The sequence below is a fragment of the Rhinolophus ferrumequinum genome, chromosome 11 (genome assembly GCF_004115265.2).
Source record: "Rhinolophus ferrumequinum isolate MPI-CBG mRhiFer1 chromosome 11, mRhiFer1_v1.p, whole genome shotgun sequence".
Taxonomy (NCBI): domain Eukaryota; kingdom Metazoa; phylum Chordata; class Mammalia; order Chiroptera; family Rhinolophidae; genus Rhinolophus; species Rhinolophus ferrumequinum.
In genome coordinates this window covers 47,112,633-47,135,586 of record NC_046294.1, presented here as the reverse complement: position 1 = coordinate 47,135,586, position 22,954 = coordinate 47,112,633, and the positions used below count along the sequence as shown (strand labels likewise).

At 40.1% G+C, this 22,954-nt stretch overlaps 1 protein-coding gene across 1 annotated transcript in view; it reads left to right on the top strand.

Annotated features, from left to right (window-relative positions):
- The window catches only part of RRM1 (ribonucleotide reductase catalytic subunit M1), a 40,223-nt gene extending 23,860 nt beyond the window's left edge, over positions 1–16,363 (top strand). Inside the window, exons 12-19 of the mRNA XM_033120407.1 lie at positions 92–293; positions 3,137–3,286; positions 3,501–3,722; positions 7,974–8,050; positions 12,360–12,495; positions 13,355–13,450; positions 14,547–14,735; positions 15,761–16,363. Coding sequence (XP_032976298.1) covers positions 92–293; positions 3,137–3,286; positions 3,501–3,722; positions 7,974–8,050; positions 12,360–12,495; positions 13,355–13,450; positions 14,547–14,735; positions 15,761–15,949 — 1,261 coding nt within the window. The 3' untranslated portion in view covers positions 15,950–16,363. The remainder of the gene's footprint in view (positions 1–91; positions 294–3,136; positions 3,287–3,500; positions 3,723–7,973; positions 8,051–12,359; positions 12,496–13,354; positions 13,451–14,546; positions 14,736–15,760) is intronic.
- Positions 16,364–22,954: the final 6,591 nt, after the last annotated feature.

The window sequence follows — 22,954 nt, the reverse complement described above, 5'->3', positions numbered from 1 at the left end:
TTTCATACTATATTTTAGTGTCTTTCTTCAAGTTTTTGCAATAAAGGTTTTCTTAGGAAATATTAAAATAATAATTAGCTTTGCCTTTCAGTTATGAGAAACAAGGTCGTGTTCGCAAAGTTGTAAAAGCTCAGCAGCTTTGGTATGCCATCATTGAGTCGCAGACAGAGACAGGTACCCCATACATGCTCTACAAAGATTCCTGTAACCGGAAAAGCAACCAGCAGAACCTGGGAACGATCAAATGCAGCAATCTGTGCACAGAAATAGTAGAGTATACAAGCAAAGATGAGGTGGGTAGAAAAACTTCTGCCTAAATCTAGTACTGAAAGAAGAATCTTAGGACATTATTGTGTGTGAATCCCTCACTTGATTTCACTTGGGAAGGGTGAAGGAAGTTTCCTGTGTTGTTGGTGAGCAGAAGGGCACTAAAATAGACAGAAATTACAAAGGAAAGAAGAGATGTGATCTGTGCCCTTGATTATCTTTTAGTCTAAGCCATGTAGAAAAGACTGTCAACTTTTTCTTACACACATATTGTTATAATGATCTTTACTTGAGAAAAATAGCAATATACAGTTACGGTGGTTTAGGACAAACACAAAAATGTGTTAGGACGCTCATTCAGTTTAAAGTATATAAACACGTAGAGAGTCCTTTAGTGAATGGTGTCTATGTGTAAGACGCTGTACTAAGTACTCTGGGAATACAAATGAATATGTCTCAGTCCCTGCCCTCTGGGAATGTGTAATTTAGTTGGTGGAAATTAACATATACTCAAATAACAATTCTATAAGATAGATTATATTATAGAGACTGGTGAGACGAAATTCTAATCTCAGATCTTTAAGGTGATTCACAGAAAAGGCAAGGCTAGAAATGGGACATAGGTTCATGGTTTCTTTTTAAAGATTATGGAGAAGCCTCTATTTGGGAAGAACAGCCTGTATGACAGATCAGAGATAGGGTTAGGTGTTGTGCAGTGAGGGTCAAGCTGGTTTGTTTTGATGGAGCAAATACGTTAAGATTTGGTATATGGAGAGATGGCTTTGGCCAGGGGAAAGAAGTTAGTAGGTGAAAGCTGGCATGTCACAGGTAAGAAGCCCTTGGAGGTTCTGAAAAGAAAATACCAAAATGCTAGGATGAGAAGGATAGTTCTTGATTCTGGTTATAGAACCGGTTGGTCTGAGAAGAGGTTAGAGATTAGTTTAAGGAGTTTGTTGCATGACAGGCTGCTAGAATATTGGATGTAAAGTGTAGAAATGAGGAGGAAGTAGATCACAAATTCTAGGACCTAAAAAAACATGACATGAAAAAATGGAAGAAAATAGTAAGTGAGTTAAACATACTGCTAAAGTTGCAGTTTAATTCAACAAAATGTATTGAACACCAACTATGTGTAAGACGCTGTACTAAGTACCCTGGGAATACAAATGAATATGTCTTAGTCCCTGTCCTCTGGGAATGTATAATTTAGTTGATGGAAATTAACATATACTCAAATAACAATTCTACAAGATAGATTATATTATAGAGACTAGAGTGACTCTTTTTAAAACAAAAATTAGATCAGATCATTTCTCTGCATTGTATTCTTCTTTGACTTTCCCACCCATCCAGGATCTATTCTTTCTTTTTTAAAATTGAGATCTAATTCATATACCATATAAAATTCACCTTTCTAAAATTGTGCAACCACCGATTTCTCATTGGGAAATCGGGAACAATCGGGAAAAAGGGAACAGTTTTATCACCCCAGAAACCTTGTACTCATTGGCAGTCACTTCCTGTTCCCTTTTTCATCCTGCCCCTGGCAATCACTAAACTATTTTCTGTCTCTGGGTTTGCCTATTGTGGGCATTCCATACAAATGGAATCTTATAACATTAGGCCTTTTGTGTCAGGCTTCTTTCACTTATGTTTTCAAGGCTTATCCGTGTTGTAGCATGTATCAGTACTTTAATTCCACCCAGAATTCTTACAGTGCCCTACAAGGTCCTGCACAATTGGGTATCCCTACCTCATCTGCTATTACTCTTCCCCTGGCTCACTGTGTTCCAGCCGTACTAATTTCCTTGCTGTTCCTCAAGCACAGCAAGCATGCTCCTGCCTCAGGATTTTTGCTGTTAATGCTCTTCCCCCATATAGCCACATGGCTTGCTTTCTGACCACTTCAGTTCTTTGTTCATGTCTGATTCTCAGTGAGGTCTTCCTTGACAACTCTATTTAAAAATGGCACTCCTTCCACCCCTCTCCCCAGACTCGCTGTCTTCTTTTTCGTGTCTAATTTTTTTTATCAGAATTTTGTGATCCAAGCTATGTTTTAAAAGTGGGTACTTTGGCAGCAAGTATAGAGTTGAATAGGTATGAAGGACATGTGATAGTCTAGGTGAGAGGAGTTGAGTGTTTGTATTGGAATAGTCATAATCAAAATGGAAAAGAAGGTGGATTCATTCAAAATTGTTAAGCATTTACTATATGCCAGATGTGTTGCTAGTACTAAAAATATAGGGAAAAATAATATATCCTATCTGAAAAAGGTCACTACCTAGTATAGTCAGGGTAGTGGGAGAATCACCTGAAGAGCTTTTTTCAAATTCACAAACTTGGATCCTCTGTTGTTAAGGGCTTATCAGAATCTCAGTGAGAGTGATGTAGGCCTGTGTAATTTGGAAGAGCTTCTGCAGTGATAGAAATGTTATATATTTGGTGGCCATTAAGCACTTGAAATGTGACCAGTACAACTGAGAAACTGAATTTTAAATTTCTTTTAATTTTAATTAAATAGCTACATGTGGTTTGTGGCTCCTGTATTGGACAGTGCACATCTATTGAGTAAGACAGATACACATAAAAATTATAGTACAATGTGATACAAGTCTCGTAAGGGAGCCATGTATTATGGAACACAGGGTTCTCTGTTCATGTTACCGATTTCACTTGTGCATGTTACAACGGACATATATGAATAGGTAATAGGGATTTAGAAATGAACTGGTGACTGATGCAGAGCAAGAAGTTAAAGATTTAAAAAAATGTAACGTCAGAGAGTATTAGAGGCTTATATGGTAGTGTCGTTGACACAGGGAAGAAATTAAAATTGTGTGATTCTTGACCTTTCTTCTTTGCATTCCAGGTTGCAGTTTGTAACTTGGCTTCCCTGGCCCTGAATATGTATGTCACATCAGAAAACACATACGACTTTAAGAAGTTGGCTGAAGTCACCAAAGTCATTGTCCGAAACTTGAATAAAATTATTGATATTAACTACTACCCTGTCCCAGAGGTATGAATAGATATCTCTGCTTATTGGTAATTATTAAAATCCAAGGTAGAGGGAGATTATCACAGTCTCTCTGCCAATCATCATTTAAATGGTTATCACCATTTAAATTGGAATTGTGTGAGAAAAGAGAGTGTGTGTGTGTCATTTGGTACAGAATGTTGCATTTTTCTGTTCAATAATATCTCTTTCCTTCTGTAAATCTATTGGCACAAAGGCACACGTATCAAATAAACGCCATCGCCCCATTGGAATTGGAGTACAAGGTCTGGCAGATGCTTTTATTCTGATGAGGTATCCTTTTGAGAGTCCAGAGGCCCAGTTATTGAATAAGCAAATCTTTGAAACCATTTATTATGGAGCCTTGGAAGCCAGCTGTGATCTGGCCAAGGAGCATGGCCCATATGAAACCTACGAGGGCTCTCCAGTCAGCAAAGGAGTAAGTATATAGATAAAATTTTTTTTTATTTTTAATTCTGTGTGCCTCCCTCTCAGGTACCGCTGACATGGCCTGTGCTTTTGTCCTGCCCTCTGCCTGGTTTCCCGTGTCTGCTGTTCCTTCTGTCCATGGTAACCCTTCTGCACGGTTCCCCAGCGCGAACTGTCCTCTGCTCATGAGCTTCAGCCTTGGTGGCACTGCTGGTGACGAGGCAGGCAGGCCAGCTCTGGAGCCGCTTGCGTTCCATAGGTTCTGCTGCAGCTGGCACGGCCTGCACATGCATGGTGTGTGTGTGTGTGTGTGTCTGTGTGTGTCTGTGTGTGGTCACATTGGATAAAATTTCTTTTTGCCTTGTAAATTCCTATAGTAGGCTGAATGATAGCTCTCTAAAACATAAGCTTACATCCTAATTCCTGGAACATATGAATGTTACCGTATTTGGTTTAAAAAAGGGTCTTTGCAGATGTAATTAAGGATTTTGAGATTATCCTGGATGATTCAGACAGGCCCTAAATCCAGTCACAGTTGTCCTTACAAGAGACATAGAGAGGAAGAGGTTGGAGTAAGGTAGCCATAACCCAGGAATGTTGATAGCCACTAAAAGCTGAAAGAGGCCAAGAACATAATTTCTAGAGCCTCTGCAAGGAGCGTGGCCCTCTCAACATGTTGATTTTTGGGCTTCTGGCCTCTAGAACTGAGAAAATAATTTTTCATCATTTTAAGCCACCAAGTTTGTGGTAATTGTTACACCAGCTATAGGATATTAATGTGGTACTTTTGTCCTCTAAATCTCTTTTATTTAGAACTAGTCATTGCTAAAATGGTTTAAAAAATGTGAACTGTATTAGTTTTCTAATGCTAAACTTAGTAAATTAAAACAACATACATTCAGGACAGGCTATGCCTGGGTCAAAATGGCAGAGTAGGTAAACTGTGCTTGCTTCCTCCCATGATCATATCAAAATCACAACTAAATTATAGAACAACCATCACTGAGAACCACCTGAAAACTAACTGAACAGAATCCGGATAATTAAGGATATAAAGAAGAAGACATGTGGAGACTGGTCGGAAGAGCTTCCGAGGTGTGATCAAAACAACGGTGAATGCTGCTGCCGAGTACCATCCATCGGAAAGGCAGGGAGGGATCTTCAATATGGGAAGCGGCGCATCGAAGCTTAGTAACAGTGTGTGACAAGTTTCAGCTTGTTCGGTGCAGTCAGTTGGGTGTGAGCTACAGTTGAGAGAAGGTGTGTTTTAAAGTGTGCCATAAATCATCCTCCATCATGACAATGCTCTGTGTCACACAGAGCTTCTGGTATATGGCAATTTCTGTCAAAAACATTATGGTGTGTCCTCATTCACCTTATTCACCGGATCTGGCACCTTGCGACTTCTTGCTCTTCCCCAAAGTCAAAATGACCATGAAAGGTAAGTGTTTTGAATCGATTCAGGACATCGAGGCAGCCACCACAGCACAACTAAAGATACTCACAAAAGAGGACTTCCAGAGCTGCTTCAGAAAGTGGCAAGAACGATGGGATAAATGTATTCGAAGTGAGGGTGAGTATTTTGAGGGGGATTAATGGCAATGTGTTTTTCACTGAAATAAACTTATTTAAACATTCACTGTATTTTTTGATCACACGTCATAAACATGGACCAGGCAGGTCCCATACCCACAGTATGGTGATTAAGAATCAGGAGGGATATCTTGGCTGTGGAGATCCCCCTGAAGAATGAGGGGTTCCAGCCCCACACCGAACTCTCCAACCAGGAGTATCAGTGTCAGAAAGAGGAGTCACCAAAACATTTGGCTATGAAAAACATGGGGTTTACTTCCAAGAAAGACAAAGGACTGCAAGAGACCAGTCACAGTAGGTCTTAAGGGCCTGCCCACAGACTCATTTGCTCACAAACTCACTCCAGTCTCCACAGCAGGGGGAGCAACTGGAAAAGCATCAGGGACAGATGGGGAGGAACTAAATTGACTAACTTCAGGACAAGGGCTGGGGTTGGGGCAATTCTCTCCAGGGAACGAAGTACTGGCAGGCGCCATTGTTCCTTTGTTGAACTCTCCTCCCACCCAGCAGGCACTGTGTAGGTTGATGTCAAATTCGTGCTCTCCGTTAACCTGGCTAATACCGTTCACCCCATCCAAGTCGCCTGCCTGGTTGGAGCCTCTTCCAGCTGCTCTTCCACACAAGCACCCTATCTCAGCTCACGTTGCAGACTTCCTCAAAATGTATCAAAGGTCCACAAAACCCAAACAAGCAGTGGCAGGCCTTGGAGGGCCTTGTACCGCTTAGTAAGCACCCCCAAACTCAGCACAAGCAACATCTGGTCTCAACTTGCATTGTAATTTCCATCAGGTGGTTCCAAGCCTGTCATAAGTAGTGACCTGTCTTGGTCTAGAGCATAACTTCAACTAAGTGGCCACAAACCTGGCACAAGTGGCTGCTGGCCTTAGATCACATTGTAGTACCTACCAAGGGTTCTGAGGCTAATACAAGTGGCAGCCAGCCTCGACTTGCAGTGTAATCTCTCCCAAGCACCTCCAAGCCCAGCAAAAGCAGCGACCAACCGCAGATGGTTTCGTAGCACGTACCATGAGGCCCCAAGCCTGGCACAAGTGGTGACTGACCTCAGCCAGCACCAGAGACCCTTACAAGAGGCCCCAGAACCAGCAAACCAGATTGCTGGCTTCAGATCACATCAGAGCACGACTCAACCAGCTCCACAAATGACACACCCAAAGGGCAAGCTCTGCTGGCACCAGAGTCCTGCTAAAGCAACTGCTGCTCTGTAGGGTCAGGCCCCACACAACAGCTTGTCCGCTGTAGTCATGGTCAGCCCTTAAAGCCAATCAGGCTGAGGATCAGGAACACCCAGTGACGTGCCAACAACAATCAAGGTTCAACTACAACAGGAGGGCACCCAGTCCACACAGGGAACACCCCTGCAACACCTGGTTCAGGTGACCAGCAGAGAGACTACCTTTGGGTCCCAGAGGACACCTACATAAGGCCACTCTGTCAAGATTGGGAGATTTAGCAGATCCGAATACACAGAAACCAACTCGGAGTCAGCAAAACTTAGGAGACAAAGAAACATGTCCAAAATAAAAGAAAGACAAAACTCCAGAAAAAGAACTAAACAAAAAGGAGTCAGAGCATTTGAGATCTTTCTCCCCAGCACATACCGTCAGTTCAGCTCAAATAAACTCATTTAAAGAAAAAAAAAGACAAGCAAGCTACCAGACACAGTTCAAAACACTGGGTATAAGGATGCTTAATGAACTTAGGGAATAATAGATAAACTCAGTGAGAATTTCAACAGAGATACAGGAAACAAAACTGGAAATAGAAAACAAAAAAGAACCAGTTAGAAATGAATGACTGAAATGAAGAATACATTAGAGGGAATCAACAGCAGATTAAATGAAGCAAAGGATCGAATCAGCAATCTGGAAAACAAGGTAGTGGAAAACATCCAGTTGGAACAGCATAGTTTTCCATAGTGTCTGCAGCAGTTTACAATCCCACCAAGAGTGCATGAGGGTTCCCTTTTTTCCACATTCTCTCCAGCACTTGTTTGTTGATACTGATGATGGCCATTCTGACAGGTGTGAGGTAATACCTCACTGGTTTTGATTTGCATTTCCTTGATGATTAGTGATATTATTTTTTATATGTCTAGTGACCACCTGTATGTGTCCTCTTCAAATAGATTTTCAATTTTTTGCGCTCTCACTTCTTCTGGTACCCCTGTGATATGAATGTTGGTATACTTGATGTTGTCCCAGAGTCCCCTTAAACTACGCCTTTTTTTTATCAGTTGTATAATTCTCTGCCATATTAGCACATTAGCTAAGTAAATAGATCAAGACATATAAAGATGAGATTAGAGTAACATTTTTATTGTAGAAAAAGAATGCATCTCAGTAACACACTTTCAGGAATGTTAGAATTTTCTGGTTTGTAGATATGATACAGGTCCTCCAAGGGGGCTCAGCAGGGATGTGGGAAGAGGTAAGCCTTAATCAGTTTTGTTTGCTTGCTTCTTTTTAATATGACTTAATGGAAATTTGCCCAGAAAAATCTCTGGACCTTGTATTCCTTACATAGTTCTACTAGAAGACAGTATTTGTTGGGATGTGAGGGCATGGCCAGTTAGTCATTTGTTTGGTTTTGTTATAGTTTTAAATTGTCATAGAGTGATTTATCATAAATTGAGTTATTTGTTCCTTAGATCCTTCAGTATGATATGTGGAATGTTACTCCCACAGATCTATGGGACTGGAACCTTCTCAAGGAAAAGATTGCAAAGTAAGTAAAGACATATAAAGTAGCTTTGAAGTAAGGAGTGTTCAAGTTTCATCCCAGCTCTTCAAAAGTCAGCTATGTTATTTTAACTTCTGAAACTCATTTTTTTCCCCTTTAAATGGGGCTAAAATGACCTATCAGAACTATTTTTTAAATACTTCATAAAATAATACGTGTGCTTGGCACAATGAAAGTATTTCAATACATGGTAGATATTATGAGTTGATTTTGTTTTAAAGGCTTAACTACCTAGATGAAGTAATTCTTTTTTCTCATTGAACTTTCATATTGCCAACTGTGCTTGCTTTTTAAATGTGTTTCACTTTTATTTATTGCTTAACTACGTTGGGCACATAAGTGGCTTCTGTTGAATTGATTGTCATAGGAATAAGGGATTTTGGAAGAGCTTTTGGAGGGTAAAGTGTTAAACTGTGAAAGAAAAATCTAAAAATTGAGTCTTCGTAGGTCTTTCAAACTAATAAACGTAAGAAATTTGAGGGCAGGCAGAATGTTTTGCTGAGGGAATAAGGAAACAAGTTGCTTTCATTTTCTGTCATGATCAGTTCATCTCTGGGTTAATACATTTGTAAAATTTTAATATTTACAGAAGTAGTAGATTTAAAATGCTCTTTAAAACATCTATTTGCCTTAAAATCGTTTTATTATTCAAATAATACATGTTCAGAAATTTAGAAAAGCATGAAAAGGTTGTAAAATGAGAATTATCTGCATACCATCCCCCCCTCAAAAACCTGTCTGCGTCTTTTTCTTCGTCATCCTTAAGACTTTCTTCTGAGCATGTGTACGTATGTATTTACATGCAAATGCAACTTTTACAGAAATGTCCCTGTACTCTATTTTATTTTGTTTTTCTCAAAATACTATAGTTTATATATAATTTATATAGTCTTTTTAAATTTAAAAGTTAATACATGAATACACATTCATTTTTAATAAAGTTCAAATATAGAAATAAGTGAAAACCCTTCTTTATACCTTTTCTGCCAATCACTTGTCTCACAAAACAAAAAACCAACTTACTTCTTTTTCTAGAGATAACCATGATGTGTTGTCGTGCTGGGGACCCTGCTCGCTCTGCCATTTGTCGTGCGAGGCGGCCTGCGGGGCCTCTAGTCCTGCTTCCCACATAAGAATGCAGGATATGGCGAGGCCAAAAAAGAACACCCATGGAGCCATAGGTAGGGGAGTCATACCACTATAGTCTCACTGGAGGCTGGAGCCACACGACCTGCCACCTGCTGTCCGCTTCTCTGCCTGCCACCCAACTGACTAACCAACTAGCGTAGCCGCGGCAGTTATATCAGTGGCTAATTGGCTAACTGGTAAGAGCTTATGGTTACTACACAGCTGACGGCCATCTACTACCCGAGCCAGCACCTTTCCACGTGAGGCCGAGAGCCTGGAAACTGCTCTCTGGGACTCTGTTCCCACATGTGAATTTTTTAATGATGTATTTTTCTAGACTTTTTTCGGTATGTTTGCAGATGCACACATATGGTTTTGTTATGTAAATGTGATCGAACTTGATACATTTGGAGACTTTAATGATTTATATTAGAGATCTTTCTTTTTTAGTCATGTTGTTCTACCTAATGTTTTTAATGATTACAGATAATTCCATAGTTTGGCTATATCACATACATATGACTTTTCAAACATTTTCCTGTCTATGAACAGGAAACCACTGTCCACAGTAAAGACATGGACATAGCTGTTGGTTTGCTTAATGCCTCACAAGTAGAGTGACAGTGAGAGCCCAGTTATACACACTCCATTAGGCTATAAGCCTCTGTGCTAAGCACTGTATGAATCCAGAGGTATAAAATGTAGGAAAGACAAGCTCTTTGGGTTTGAGAAACTTAAGACTAAGTAAAGTGAGACATGTAATACAAATAATTAAAGTATACGGTGGGGGCAGAGCCCCAGAGAGCATTTTCCAGGCTCTCGGCCTCATGTGGAAAGGTGCTGGCTCAGGTAGTAGATGGTCATCGCTGTGACTAGTTAACCATCGGCTGTTACCGGATAGCCATTAGCCGCTGTTATAACTGCCGTGGCTAAGCTAGCAATTGCGGAGTATGGCGGAGTGTGGATTGCGGATTCTGTGGCTCTTGCTTCCTGTGTCTCCAACCCAGCCGCCAGCGAGAATATAGTGGTATGACCCCCCCACCTATGGCTCTGTGGGTGTTCCTTTTTGGCCTCACCATGTCCTGCGTTCTTATGTGGGGAGTGGGACCAGAGGCCCCGCGTGACTCCCTGCATGACAAATGGTGCAGCGAGCAGGGTACGGTGCAGGCCAAAGCTCTCCGAAGGGCAATGGAGCAGTTTGTGCGTATGAATACTCAGTCTCAGGAAAACCATGAGGAGCAGCTGCTGGAGAGCTGGACCCCCGTGGAGGGGTGGAAAGATGTGGACGGTTCCCCAACCAGCATAGGCTGGAGAAAGCGAAGGTCCTTGCGGCCCTGTGGGCTGGGAAGTGCTTGCTGAGGCAGCCCGGATGCAGGACTTGTAGTCCCAGGAGGAAAGGCTTGCTGAGTCCTCTTCGGGAGATGAGGGTGAGGTCAAGGTTGTCCCTCACCCCCAGGACAGCCCTGGCATGACTGTGGACTATGGGGAATTGGCATCCATCCCTAATTTAATGGACCGTTTGACTGTTTGCTTGGGAACATACCGCCATGTAGTGGAACTGGCGGATGTTTGTTTTTTTGTCTTGACTGGCCACCATCGAGAATATGTAAGCACCTTGACAGTGAGTCGCTGTTGTTCCAGCACGGTACCCTGAGAGGCCCAGAGAGAGTGGCATTGCCCTGAGAACCCTGGCTGAGCCCAGGAAGTCTGGCTGTGCCCAGAGAGTGGCAGTGCCCTGAGAACCCTGGCTGAGTCCAGGAAGTCCGGCTGAGCCCAGGGAGAGTGGCAGTGCCCTGAGAGGCTCTGGCTGTGCCCGGGGAGACTGGTGGTACCCTAAGAAGCCCAGGAAGTCTGGCTGTGCCCAGAAATACTGGTGGTGCCCTGAGAAACCTTGGCTGTGTCCAGAGAGCCTGGCTGTGTCCAGGATATTGCATTCACTTCCAGGCTCCTCGCACAGGGACCCTCGTGGAAGAAGACGCTTGTCACGTAGATTATGAGGCGAGACCCTGTAGGGATGGAGTGTGGGGACACAGCCCCAGAGAGCATTTTCCAGGCTCTCAGCCTCACATGGAAAGGTGCTGGCTTGGGTAGTAGATGGTCGTCAGCTGTGACTAGTTGGCCATCAGCTGTTACCGGTTAGCCATTAGCCACTGATAGAACTGTCGCGGCTAAGCTAGTAAGCACCGAGTGTGGCGGAGTGTGGATTGCGGATTCTGTGGCTCCTGCTTCCTGTGTCTCCAACCCAGCCTCCAGAGAGAATATAGTGGTATGACTCCCCTACCTATGGCTCCATGGGTGTTCCTTTTTGGCCTCACCATGTCCTGTGTTCTTATGTGGGGAGTGGGACCAGAGACCCCGCGTGACTCCCTGCATGACATATACATAAAGGTGCAGGTCATGGAAAGTGTTTGCAGAGCAGATACTTATATTTGACCCTTAAGTGTTGTCTGCCCGGTCAAGAAAAGATGTTCTAGTTAGGTATCTCTTAGGCTGAGCTTTGGAGGACGAGCCGAGGGCAGTTGGAAGATGTCTCAGTGTTCTTCCTTAAGCACTGTCTTTGACACCAAATAGAGTTAAAAGATGTTAACATTCTTCTAGGAACTTATAACTGAAGAGCTAATAGAGGAAGTCAGGAATGGACTTTGAGTATAATTTTCCCTATTCATTGTCCCGTTCAGGCTAATGGAGACTTGGTGATAGATGTCTGTTTCTGACTGCTTTTACATCATTATGTTTCCTGAAAGGCCTAGCACAGTGATTGCAGAGGCACTTGGAAGAGAGTGAGGGTTGAATGAGTGTACTCAGATACAAGTGTGTCCTCCCCAACAGCCATTGAGTATTCCCTTGGGCAAGAGAGTGTATCAAGTGCTGTGGTTCCTGAGTGCCACAGTGCAGGTGCCATAAGTCATGACCTGATAAGGATTGCCAGCAATAGAAATTGTGCTAATTCTGTTTAGGAGTTAGGCATTTAGGAGAGGGGTGAGCTATACCACCCATAGTGTGGAGCTGCATCCCTGTAGGGATTAAATTCAAAAATCTGTATGAGTCTAGTCTAATGTCGGCATTATGTTACTCACTGCTGCATTTACTACAATTACTTAAAATAGCTGCCTTCTTGGCAGATTGTAGCTTTAGTACCAGCGCCTAATAATCTCCTTTTCTTTAGGTATGGTATAAGAAATAGTTTACTTATTGCCCCGATGCCTACTGCTTCAACTGCTCAGATCCTGGGAAATAATGAGTCCATTGAACCATATACCAGCAACATCTACACTCGCAGAGTCTTGTCAGGAGAATTTCAGGTGAGAAGATCACAACTAGATCAACGGGGAAAGCTTTCAAAAGCCTGATGTTGGGAATAAATACTAACACATAGTTAATATGCCTCTTCATCTTAGTGTGGGGCAAAGCTTTGATAAAGTGAATCATCTTGATCTCTAGTATTGTTCTATGTTATTTCATCGCATAATAGACATTTTAATATCTGCCAAAAGAATGAATGATTGTGGGTTGAGTAGGAAAGTAACTTGTTGATATTAGAGTTCAAGTGATATATAACTCTTCTGTAATCATCGTGATAAATACTATAACCTCAGATGTTTAAGTTGATACTAAGATAAATGTGGAAGCATCATTTAAGATAGTGGTTCTCAGCCTTGGTTACAAATTAGAAGTTTTGGGGGTGGGACCAGTGTTTGTTTGTTTTTTTAAGTTTCCCGGGTAATTCTGATATGCAGCTAAGGGCTGAGAACCACTAATCTAAAAGATTTTTATTTGTGAGTTTGCTGATACCCTGTAATATATTTCTGTAAGGTTTAGAGTGAAGACATTTCTAATTTTTCTTAAGTATTTATTGTATTCTTGCTTAGGGAAAAAAAGAATCAATCCACATAAATTTACCCAGCTTAGGCAATGTTAGCTCTTTTCACTTTTGCAAATACTATATATTTTGTTTCTTGAATAAAAAAGAATTTTAAAGAAATATAGCTTTCTTGTGTTGTAATGGGCCTTTCAGCTTTATAAAAAATAGAAATTATCAAGCAGTCTAATGTTAAATAATTCTTCAGTGATTTTATTTACTTTAAGTTCTAGGCCTGTGATCTTGTTTAGTGCCTGTCACTGTTATTTATTTCTTCACATCTTTTCTGCTTTTCCATTCAGATTGTAAATCCTCACTTACTGAAAGATCTGACTGAGCAGGGCTTGTGGAATGAAGAGATGAAAAATCAGATTATTGCATGCAATGGCTCTATCCAGGTATAGAATGAAAAAAAAAAACGTGAGCTAAGTTGGACATTGGTACCTTCTCACTTACCTGAGGCAATGGAGAGAAAGAATGGGTATTCACTATGGTTATATAGGCTTATGCAGCTCTGTTCACCTCTGTATTGTTGTGCTAGGATTATATACATCTTCACATAGCTAGACCTTACCCTTTTGTTTGTGCAATAATATAAAGTAGTGGTTCCCAACTCCTATAACATTAGAATCATTTGGGGAGCTTTTAAAACCCTGAAGCATAGGTTGCACCCCATGTCAATTAAATGAAAATATCTGGGAGTGGGAGCCAGGCATCAGTATTTTTTAGACTTGCTACATAATTCCAAAGTGCATTAAAGTTTGGGGACCACTGATAGAAAGTCTGAAATAAGAGAGTCAAACATAATTAAAAAGTATGATGGAAATTGAGGACTGATAGAGCCACAAGTAGTGTTTAACAATAAAATATTTGCAACTGAGAATCAAGAAACATTTATTTGTAGGTAGAGGCCTCTGGCTAAACATTGGTCTGATTGGCAACAGATCAAAGATTCCTGTAACATTTCAATATTTTTTTATAGAAACTGTAGCATTAGCCCAGTCTATGTTTTGGTGCAAAGTTAACCCTGGACCTCAGAAAACTTTTTCTATTGATGCCAAATGGAATTTGTGGAATCCTAACTTATTTCAAGTATTTTGTCTCATTGCTTCTCTGGATCATGTCCCTGAGTGTTATAACTCTGATTATTTGTGTTTTCTGCAAAACTCAAGGGGCACTTATTACTCTTTAGCTCTGTTTCTTCCTTTATTAAGTGCCTCTAGAACAATGACTGTTTTGGCCACAAATCAGTTTAGATGGATCTTAAATCACTACCTGATATTTTGTTGGTTAGATGAGAGATTTTGTTGGACTTGCTAATCTAGAGGTGAGCAGTCTTTGGAAACTTGATAAGGATCATAATGTGTTATACTGAATGGTAGTGTCAGATCCGGCAGGAAGTAGAACCAAGGCCAGACCCTTGAGTCATTATTCTATTAATCATACAGCTTTCTTCAACCAGAGTACAATAAACATTTGGTTTTCCTTCTTTAGAGCATATCAGAAATTCCTGATGACTTGAAGCAACTTTATAAGACTGTATGGGAAATCTCTCAGAAAACAATTCTCAAGATGGCAGCTGAGAGAGGTGCTTTCATTGATCAAAGCCAGTCTCTGAACATCCACATTGCTGAGCCTAACTATGGCAAACTCACTAGTATGCACTTCTACGGCTGGAAGCAGGTTGGTAGAGGAAATCGAAGAGGTCTTACTGCCAACTTGGGACATTTTGAATTCAAAACAGAATTTTATATTCCAGCTACCTATTAAATATTGCCACCTAGAAGTTCTTCCTTGCCTTCAAGTCCAGTATGTTAATACTAGCCCATGGTTTTTGTATTAGATCAAGTTCTCACTGTGGACTTTTTTGTTTCTTTAAGATTATTTCATTCCTAGGTTTGAAACCTTGGACTTATCCATGATCTTTCCCTTTACTCCATGTAGTCATTCACCAAGTTGTGTTGGGTGTTCCTTTGTACTGTTTCTTGAATATCTTCCCATTCCACCACTATTATTCTTAACTTCTTAACTGATCTCTGCTTCTGGTATTTCTGCTCTAGGCCATCTTGTGCACTGCTCCCATTCCTAAAATAAAACTTTATACATGTCAACCAACTTCAAACATCCATTGTTTCCCCACTTTATCTATGTATAATGTAAAAGCCAATTACTTAGCTAGTCATTGCCAATTGTAAAATCCTATGATTCTGGATTGTATTCTTATTCCCTGGCAATGTTCTGGGTCTTTACATAGAATTACAAATCTATCTTTTTCTTTAATAAACATTTATTGAACATATACTATATGCCAGGGCTGGGGAAACTGAATAAAAGATGATCCTTATCCTTGAAGTAGTCATAATCTTTTCTTACACAGAGATACAGTCTAGCGCTCTAAATAGTTATAATCTAAGGTGGACGTGTTGTCTTAGGCAAACTTGGAAGTAATACACATAAAAATAAAAAATAAAAAAGTAGAGAATAAGAACACTTGATATTTCCGAAGAGATAAGCTTGTGTTAGGGGCAAAAGGAATAGAGTATATTGTCTGACTCTTGAAGCGTTTTTGAGAGGGCTTCTAGAGGAGCTAGAATTCCAAGTTTAGAAAACAATTTGACCTGGTTTATGGAAATGTATTTCAAACATTGGTCTTGAATGTCTTATATTCTCACAGTTTCTCCTAATAGTTCTATTTACTTCCTTTGTAGGGTTTAAAGACTGGTATGTATTACTTAAGGACAAGACCAGCGGCTAATCCGATCCAGTTCACTCTAAATAAAGAGAAGCTGAAAGATAAGGAAAAGGCATCAAAAGAGGAAGAAGAGAAGGAGAGGAACACAGCAGCCATGGTGTGCTCTTTGGAGAATAGAGATGAGTGTCTGATGTGTGGATCCTGAGGAAAGACAAGAGACCAGCAGCACTTCTTCAATAACCAAACTCCTTTTTGAGCACAAATAAGTATAGTAGGTTTGCTTCAAGTGGTAAGGCTTTGCTGGACCGTTTTGCAGCAAAAGAATCAATTGAATTCAAGTATCGTTTTTATATAGTGTTAAAAGGAATGATTTTTATTTTTATTTTTTATTGGCGTGTTAAGAGTCAAAGTAGAAGTTTCAGGAATAAAAACGAGTTATCTTGCAAATAGGGAGTGATTAAGTAGGGTTTCCTCACCCATCTGGTACCCCATTTTCTGGTGACTTCAGTTTTTGTAATGAAACTTATTGCTGCTTTGACTCATAACACATGAGAAGTGCTGACAAGACTTGGATAAAAACTCTGTAGATTATTTTGAAATAAAAAACATTTCCATGTGATTGTGTGAGACTAATTTTGTCATCTTCATACAAAGGTCAAATTTGAGAGAACATTTTCTGTTCTTTAAGAATTCAGGGAGGGAATTTTCAGACAATTACCTAGATACTATATAGAATTCTGATTTTAATATATGCCTTTTCCCTCCTTTTTTATTATGGTAAAATATATATAAGTGTTACCATTTTACCCATTTTAAACCATACAGTTTAGTGGCATTAAGTACATACACAATTATAACCGTCACGACTATTTCCAAAACTGTTTCATTAATCCCAAACAGAAACTCGATACAAAAAACAGTAACTCCCCATTCCCTTCTCCCCTGAGTCCCTGGTAATGTCTGTTTTACTTTCTGTCTCTGAATGGGCCTATTCTAGGTACCTCCTATAAATAGAACCACACAATATGTGTTCTTTTCTGTCTGGCTTATTTTACTTAGCAAAGTATATTTTCAACGTTCATCCATGTTATAGCATATGTAATAATTTCCTTCATTTTTAAGGTTGAATAACATTCAGTTATATATATATATATACACACACCACATTTTGCTTATCCATTTATCTGTTAATGGACATTTAGGTTATTTCTACCTTTTGGCTATTGTGAATAACGCTGCTTTGAACATTGATGCACAACTATGTTTGGATTCCTGCTTTTAATTCTGTTGAGTATATATGTAACAGTGGAACTGCTGGAATATATGGTAATCTATGTTTAACTTTTTGGGGAACTGCCAAGCTGTTCTCTACAGCAGCGACACCATTTTACATTTTCACCAGCAGTGCCTGAGAGTTCCAGTTATTCCATACATTTGCCAACACTTGTTAATTTATTGTATTTTTTATAATAACCATTCTAATGGCTTTTGACAATTTGATTCTAATGTGTCTTGGTGTGGGTCTCTGAATTTATCCTACTTGAAATTTTTTGAGCTGCTCGGATTGGTAGATTCACATCTTTCATTAAATTAAGGAAGTTTTTAGCCGTTATTTCTTCACATAATTTTTTTGCGTCTTTCTCTTCCTTCTGGGACTTCCATAATACATCTGTTGGTCCACTTGTTTGTGTCCCACAAGTCCCTTAGTTTCTCTTCACTTTTCTTCATTCTTTTTCTGCTCTGCATACTCCATAGATTTCAGTTGTCCTATCTTTGAGTTCACCTTCCTGCAAAAAACTGCTGTTGAGTCCTTCTGTGAAATTTTCATTTCAGTTATTCCTTTCCTGCTCTAGAATTTGCTTTCTTTTCTTTCTTTTTTTTATTTTTTGATAATTTCTGTTTCTGTACTGATACTCTGATTTTGTTAATACGTTTTCCTGATTTCCTTATTCATGTTTTCCTATACGTCTTCTATATTTAAGACACTAGTTTTTTTCAGTTCTTAAAAAGTTTTATTTTTTATTTTTCAATTACAATTGACATTCAATATTGTATTAATTTCAGGTATACAGCAGAATGGTTAGACATTTAATTAATTAATTAATTTATTTATTACCATAATATAAAAGGTGCACTGTGGCAAAGACAGGAAAGTTGCTGGGAAGACCTCGTCTTCCTGGACCACAAACAACAGGCTACAGAGATGTGTCCCCTCCTAAGCCCCTATAGACTGGCTGTGGGGCCTCCTGCCTAGCTTTGTCCTCAGTGTCATGGATGCTGACCTCATTTTCCTTTCAGAATGTAAGTTCCAGGAGAGCAGGGGTAATAGCATACTTCTGGTGTATTCACTGGAGCTTCAAACAGCCACCGTGGGCTCCCAGGAGATGATTGAACATTGCTTGTTTGTTGAGTAGTCAAATGAAGAACAGAACGATAGGAGGAGGCTAAACATTTAGTTGGGCTGGGCGGTAATTTCAAAGCTTTGGCCAGATTTTTGCATAATTAAGAGCAGATATTAAAAGATAATATGATTCAGCAATAAGCCCACATCTTAGGGCTCCAGATTCTTAGGGAGCACACAATTTGGCGGTGGTGGGTATGATGATAAGAGGACCTAACACTTAAAAATAGCTAATGCCCTTTGGACATTTCCATATATTAGGCAGTGTTCTAAATGCTTTTCATGTATTGACTTTTTAAGATCTCAGTCTTACCAATGAAGAAAGTGAGGCACAGAGTTTAATGTCATACAGCTAGTAAATGGCAGAGCTAGATTGGAACCCAGGCAGTCAGAATCCAGAGTGGATGCCCTTAACAACTTCAGGATGACTTGTCCTGGTTTGCCCAAGACCTTCCTGGTGTTAGCACTGATGTCTGGGGTCCCAGGAAACCTTTCAGATGAACCAGGCAGTTGATCACTTAATGATTACCCCTAACTACATTGAAGATTAGAGAAGGCTTATAAACTGGGGAGCAGCTAGGAAATATTCTTATAGTTTTAGATGTATTGTCTCTGAAAGTCAATGTTTATATGGGTGTTACTATAGCCACCCTCTGAATACTCAGAAGAATAAAGAGGCAATCTTTAAATTCACAGGGAGACCTCAAAAGGAAGTGGATTTGGAATTCCAAACCCGCCGTGGAATGTGTTTCTGGAAATCTTAGAGCATTATTTTAGAATAACTCAGACTTCGGGTAATACACTGTTGTTGGGCAAGGGCCAGACAGTCCTTGTGGGTAGGTGGTGGAACCCTCATGGAAATCTATTGAAGACTTTCATGGAGGAGGGTGGAATTGAGAAGTGGGGAGTGAGGTGAGAGGCAGTTCATGATTGAATAAGAGTGTGAGGAGGATAACGCCACCTGGAGGAGCAATGGCCAAGAAGGTGTTTAGGGATCTCTGTTTTTCCTTCCCAAATACCAGAGGGTGATCATCGTTAAGGGGGAGAAGAAGCTGGCATGGGCCGCCCATACCTCTTAATGTGGATGAGGGTCAACCTCTCATATAAACTGTAACTTGCTCTCCTGGTTTGTATTTTAGGATGACTCAGGAAATTTCCTAAAGGAGCTGCTTGGATACTGGGCTCCAAAGCAGTCAGTAAAGCAAATGTAGAATAACAACCTCCCCAAGAAGGGGAAGAAGGTATGAAAAACTGAAAGATGAGATCAGTTAACTGACTGATGAAGGTCTTAAGAGAACTGAAGAGATATTTCTAGAGTCAAACCAGGTAGACTTAAGAAACAATTGAAAGTGGAGAGAGACAGGAATTAACAATAATTTCAAGGTTTTTTTTAGCTATAATGACTACATTGGAGCTATTAAAAACGGACAAAGGAGGTACAGGATTGGGGTGCCAGGAGGTACAATTAATGAACACATTTGAATGTTGTGAGGACTCGAAAAGACGTCTAGTCAAGAACTGGAAATACTCTGTTTCCCCGAAAATAAGACCTAGCTGGACAATCAGTTTTAATGCGTCTTTTGGAGCAAAAATTAATATGACCTGGTATATTATATTATATTGTACTATACCTGGTCTTATATTGTAGTAAAATAAGACCGGGTCTTATATTAATTTTTGCTCCAAAAGATGCATTAGAGATGATTGCCTGGCTAGGTCTTATTTTCAGGGAAACACGGTAGGGATGGAGTGTCCAGATGAAGGATTAAGGCTGGAGATGGGGATTATAATTTATTAGAGGGCATGAGATAGAATCCAAAGAGGCAGATAGAATAACATGTCAGTGAAGGAGACAGAAAAAGAGGGAAGAGGTGAGTAAGAACCAGGAGTAAACGGAGTTCAGGAAACCAGAAGAGGGGATTCTGTTGCTTAGAGGCTTCAAGGTAAAGGAATTTACAGACTAATGGAAGTGAAGACCAACACAGCTAATCACCCTATAAGGCTTAATGTTCTGAGTAGTAGAGGAGTGGGACAGAGAGAAGGACTGAGAAGAAGATGCCAGACATGTGCTCTCTGCAGAAAGAGGCATAGCTCCTCCGTGTAAGTCAAAGGACACAAGAGCTCCTCTAACCCCTCCCTGTCCCCGCAAATGAGCTGATGTGCTCATTTTCTCTCCTCCTTCAGTTCCCAGTGAAAGAGATATCTCTGTCTTCTGTCCTCAGGATATCTTCTACTTCTCCCCTCTTCCCCTTCAGCACATGAAAAAGTTCAAGTCTGTCACTGCGGAAAGTAAGCACTTCCCTAACTTCATACAGCCCTCCAGCTTCCAATCTTTCTCCTCACCTTTAAAGCTAAGGCCCTGGACATGTCTTTTTTTTTAAGAAAAGAAAAAAACTATTAAAATTGTAATACTCGATATATACCGATAACAGAAGATGAATACAAGTCATGTTTGACTTCTGCAAGTACAAGAAGTTTTCAAAGTGTAACTTTTTTTAGTTTCAGTGTACAAAACAATGTAATAGACACAGCTATCTCCCTGCTAGACTGAAAGTGTGGCTAATGGGGAGACCATGTCTTATTTATTCCTGTCCCAGCTCCTGTCACAGAGCCTACTGCAGAGCATGTGCTCAAGGGTTGTGTTGAAGCAATAAATGAATGCACAAAGGGATTTTAATAAATATTCTCATTTGCAACTTACAACAGTCCTTTGAGGTTGAATGAATGAGACATTAGCCCCATCAAGGCTCAGAGATTCCAAGTGATTTGCTTAATTTCACCTAGCAAGAAGAGCCAAGCCTCAAATCTAGTTCTTCTAGGACTCTTCCATCTATACCACAGCTTTCCCCTCATACGCCACATATGAGGCCGCACTGGACAGGTTGGAAGCATTCTTAGTCTCAACAACGATACTAAGTTAGTGTTTATTGAGTATTTACTACATGCTAGGCATAGTTCCAATGGGGTTTTCCACATAGCATCTCTTCAATATTTACAGCAGCCTTAAGGGGCAAATACTATTTATTAACCTTGCTATTGTGTAGATGAGGACACAGGTTTAGAGAAGCTAACTAATTTCCTTAAAGTGTCATAGGTATTAAATGATAGAGCTGAGATGTGAACTTAGGTTTGTCAATAGTGAAAGGCAGAGTTCCAGTCTCAGCTTTACCTGCCTCTAAATCCCCTATAAATCTCTTGTCTTCTCACCCCCAATCTCACCATGGCAGCCTGTAGAGGTGTCCCGTTAAGTCATAGCCTGCTGTGGCTTTGGTTTCACCTCTGAAAAGGTAAGGCCTGAGGTCTGCCCAGCTCCAAGGCACGGATCCATGAGGCGAGGGGGAGGGATGGATAAGTGGACTGTTGCTCAAGGGGAGGCGCATCAGAAGATTCCCAGTGGAGAGGCATTTTCAGGGACTCAAAGGGGGAACAATGAGAAACCCAGAAGAACTTAGGCTGTCCAGATCTTTTGCTTATTTTACTGCTGCTTTGTCTGTTTCTTACTAATTTGTAGTTCTTTGTATATCCTGGATACTAGGTCTTTATTGGTTAAATTTATTGCAAATATCTTTCCCAAATCTCTGGCTTGACTTTTTACTCTCTTTTGGCATCTTTTGATTGAAGCTGTGTGTAGTACAAATTACAAAAATCCTCCCTCTCTGATGGCTTTCCAAGTGTATGGTGGGCTGAATTTCATCTTCCACTTGCTTTTGTCCGATGCCTTTGTGTCGATTACTACATAATCTATATAAAGTGGCAGCTCTGATTACTAAATGTTCTGAATTTTAATATAGGCAATTTTGTCACTTTTTTCCTTTATGTAGTCAAATTTATATCATTTTTTTCTTTTCCTTTATAAAAAGCTTGGTGCTTCTTGTGTTCTATTTAAAAAGACTCATTATCCTGGTGTCATTAAAATATATTTCTTTATTATCTTGTTAAAGCTTTAGCGATTGGACTTTAACATTGAGATGTACCTTTCTTGAATATTTCTGATAAATAGTTAACAAATGAAATGCATACCATAGATTATATCATGTACATAGCCCCTTCTGAGGTGTGAGCATACAGAGCCCTCACCACAATTTCAGGAAGTTCCTCTGGCTTAGTGTATCGCATTCACTTTGTCTTTGCTCTTACATTTGCTGCTCTCTTAGGTTTCCATGTGGCCTTGTGATTTTTGTGGCCTTCAATGAGGGGGTCACACTATAGAGTTTGTACACTTTTGCTGTTTTCTGCGTTGTCCTCTTTCTCATCTTCCTTCTTGCTAGTAACTGAACATTTTCTCCATTTTCCAAAGAGAATCGTTCCACCTACTCTTAAGGTTTTTTTTAACTTTTAATTTTGAAATAATTTCAGACGTAAAAAATGTTGCAACAACAATACAAAAAATTCCTGTGTACCCTTCACCCAGATTCCCCAATGTTACATATTGTATAACCACAGTACAATGATCAAAGTCAGGAAATTAATATTGACACACTACTATTATCTAATTTACAGATGTTATCCAAATTCTGCCAAATGTCCAAGGAATGTCCCTTTTCTGATCCAGGATCCAGTATTACATATTTGCATTTAGTTTCATGTCTCCTTTCCTTTAGTTTGGAACAGTTCTTCAGCTTTCCTTGTCTTTCATGATCATTACACTTTTGAAGAGTACCAGCAAGTTGTTTTGTAGAGCAGCCCTCATTTTGGGTCAGTTTCATGTTTCCTCTTGATTAAATTCAGGTTACACATTTTTTTTTTTTTTGCAAGAATACCACAGAAGTGATATTGTGCACTTCTTAGTGCATCATTTCAGAAGACAGA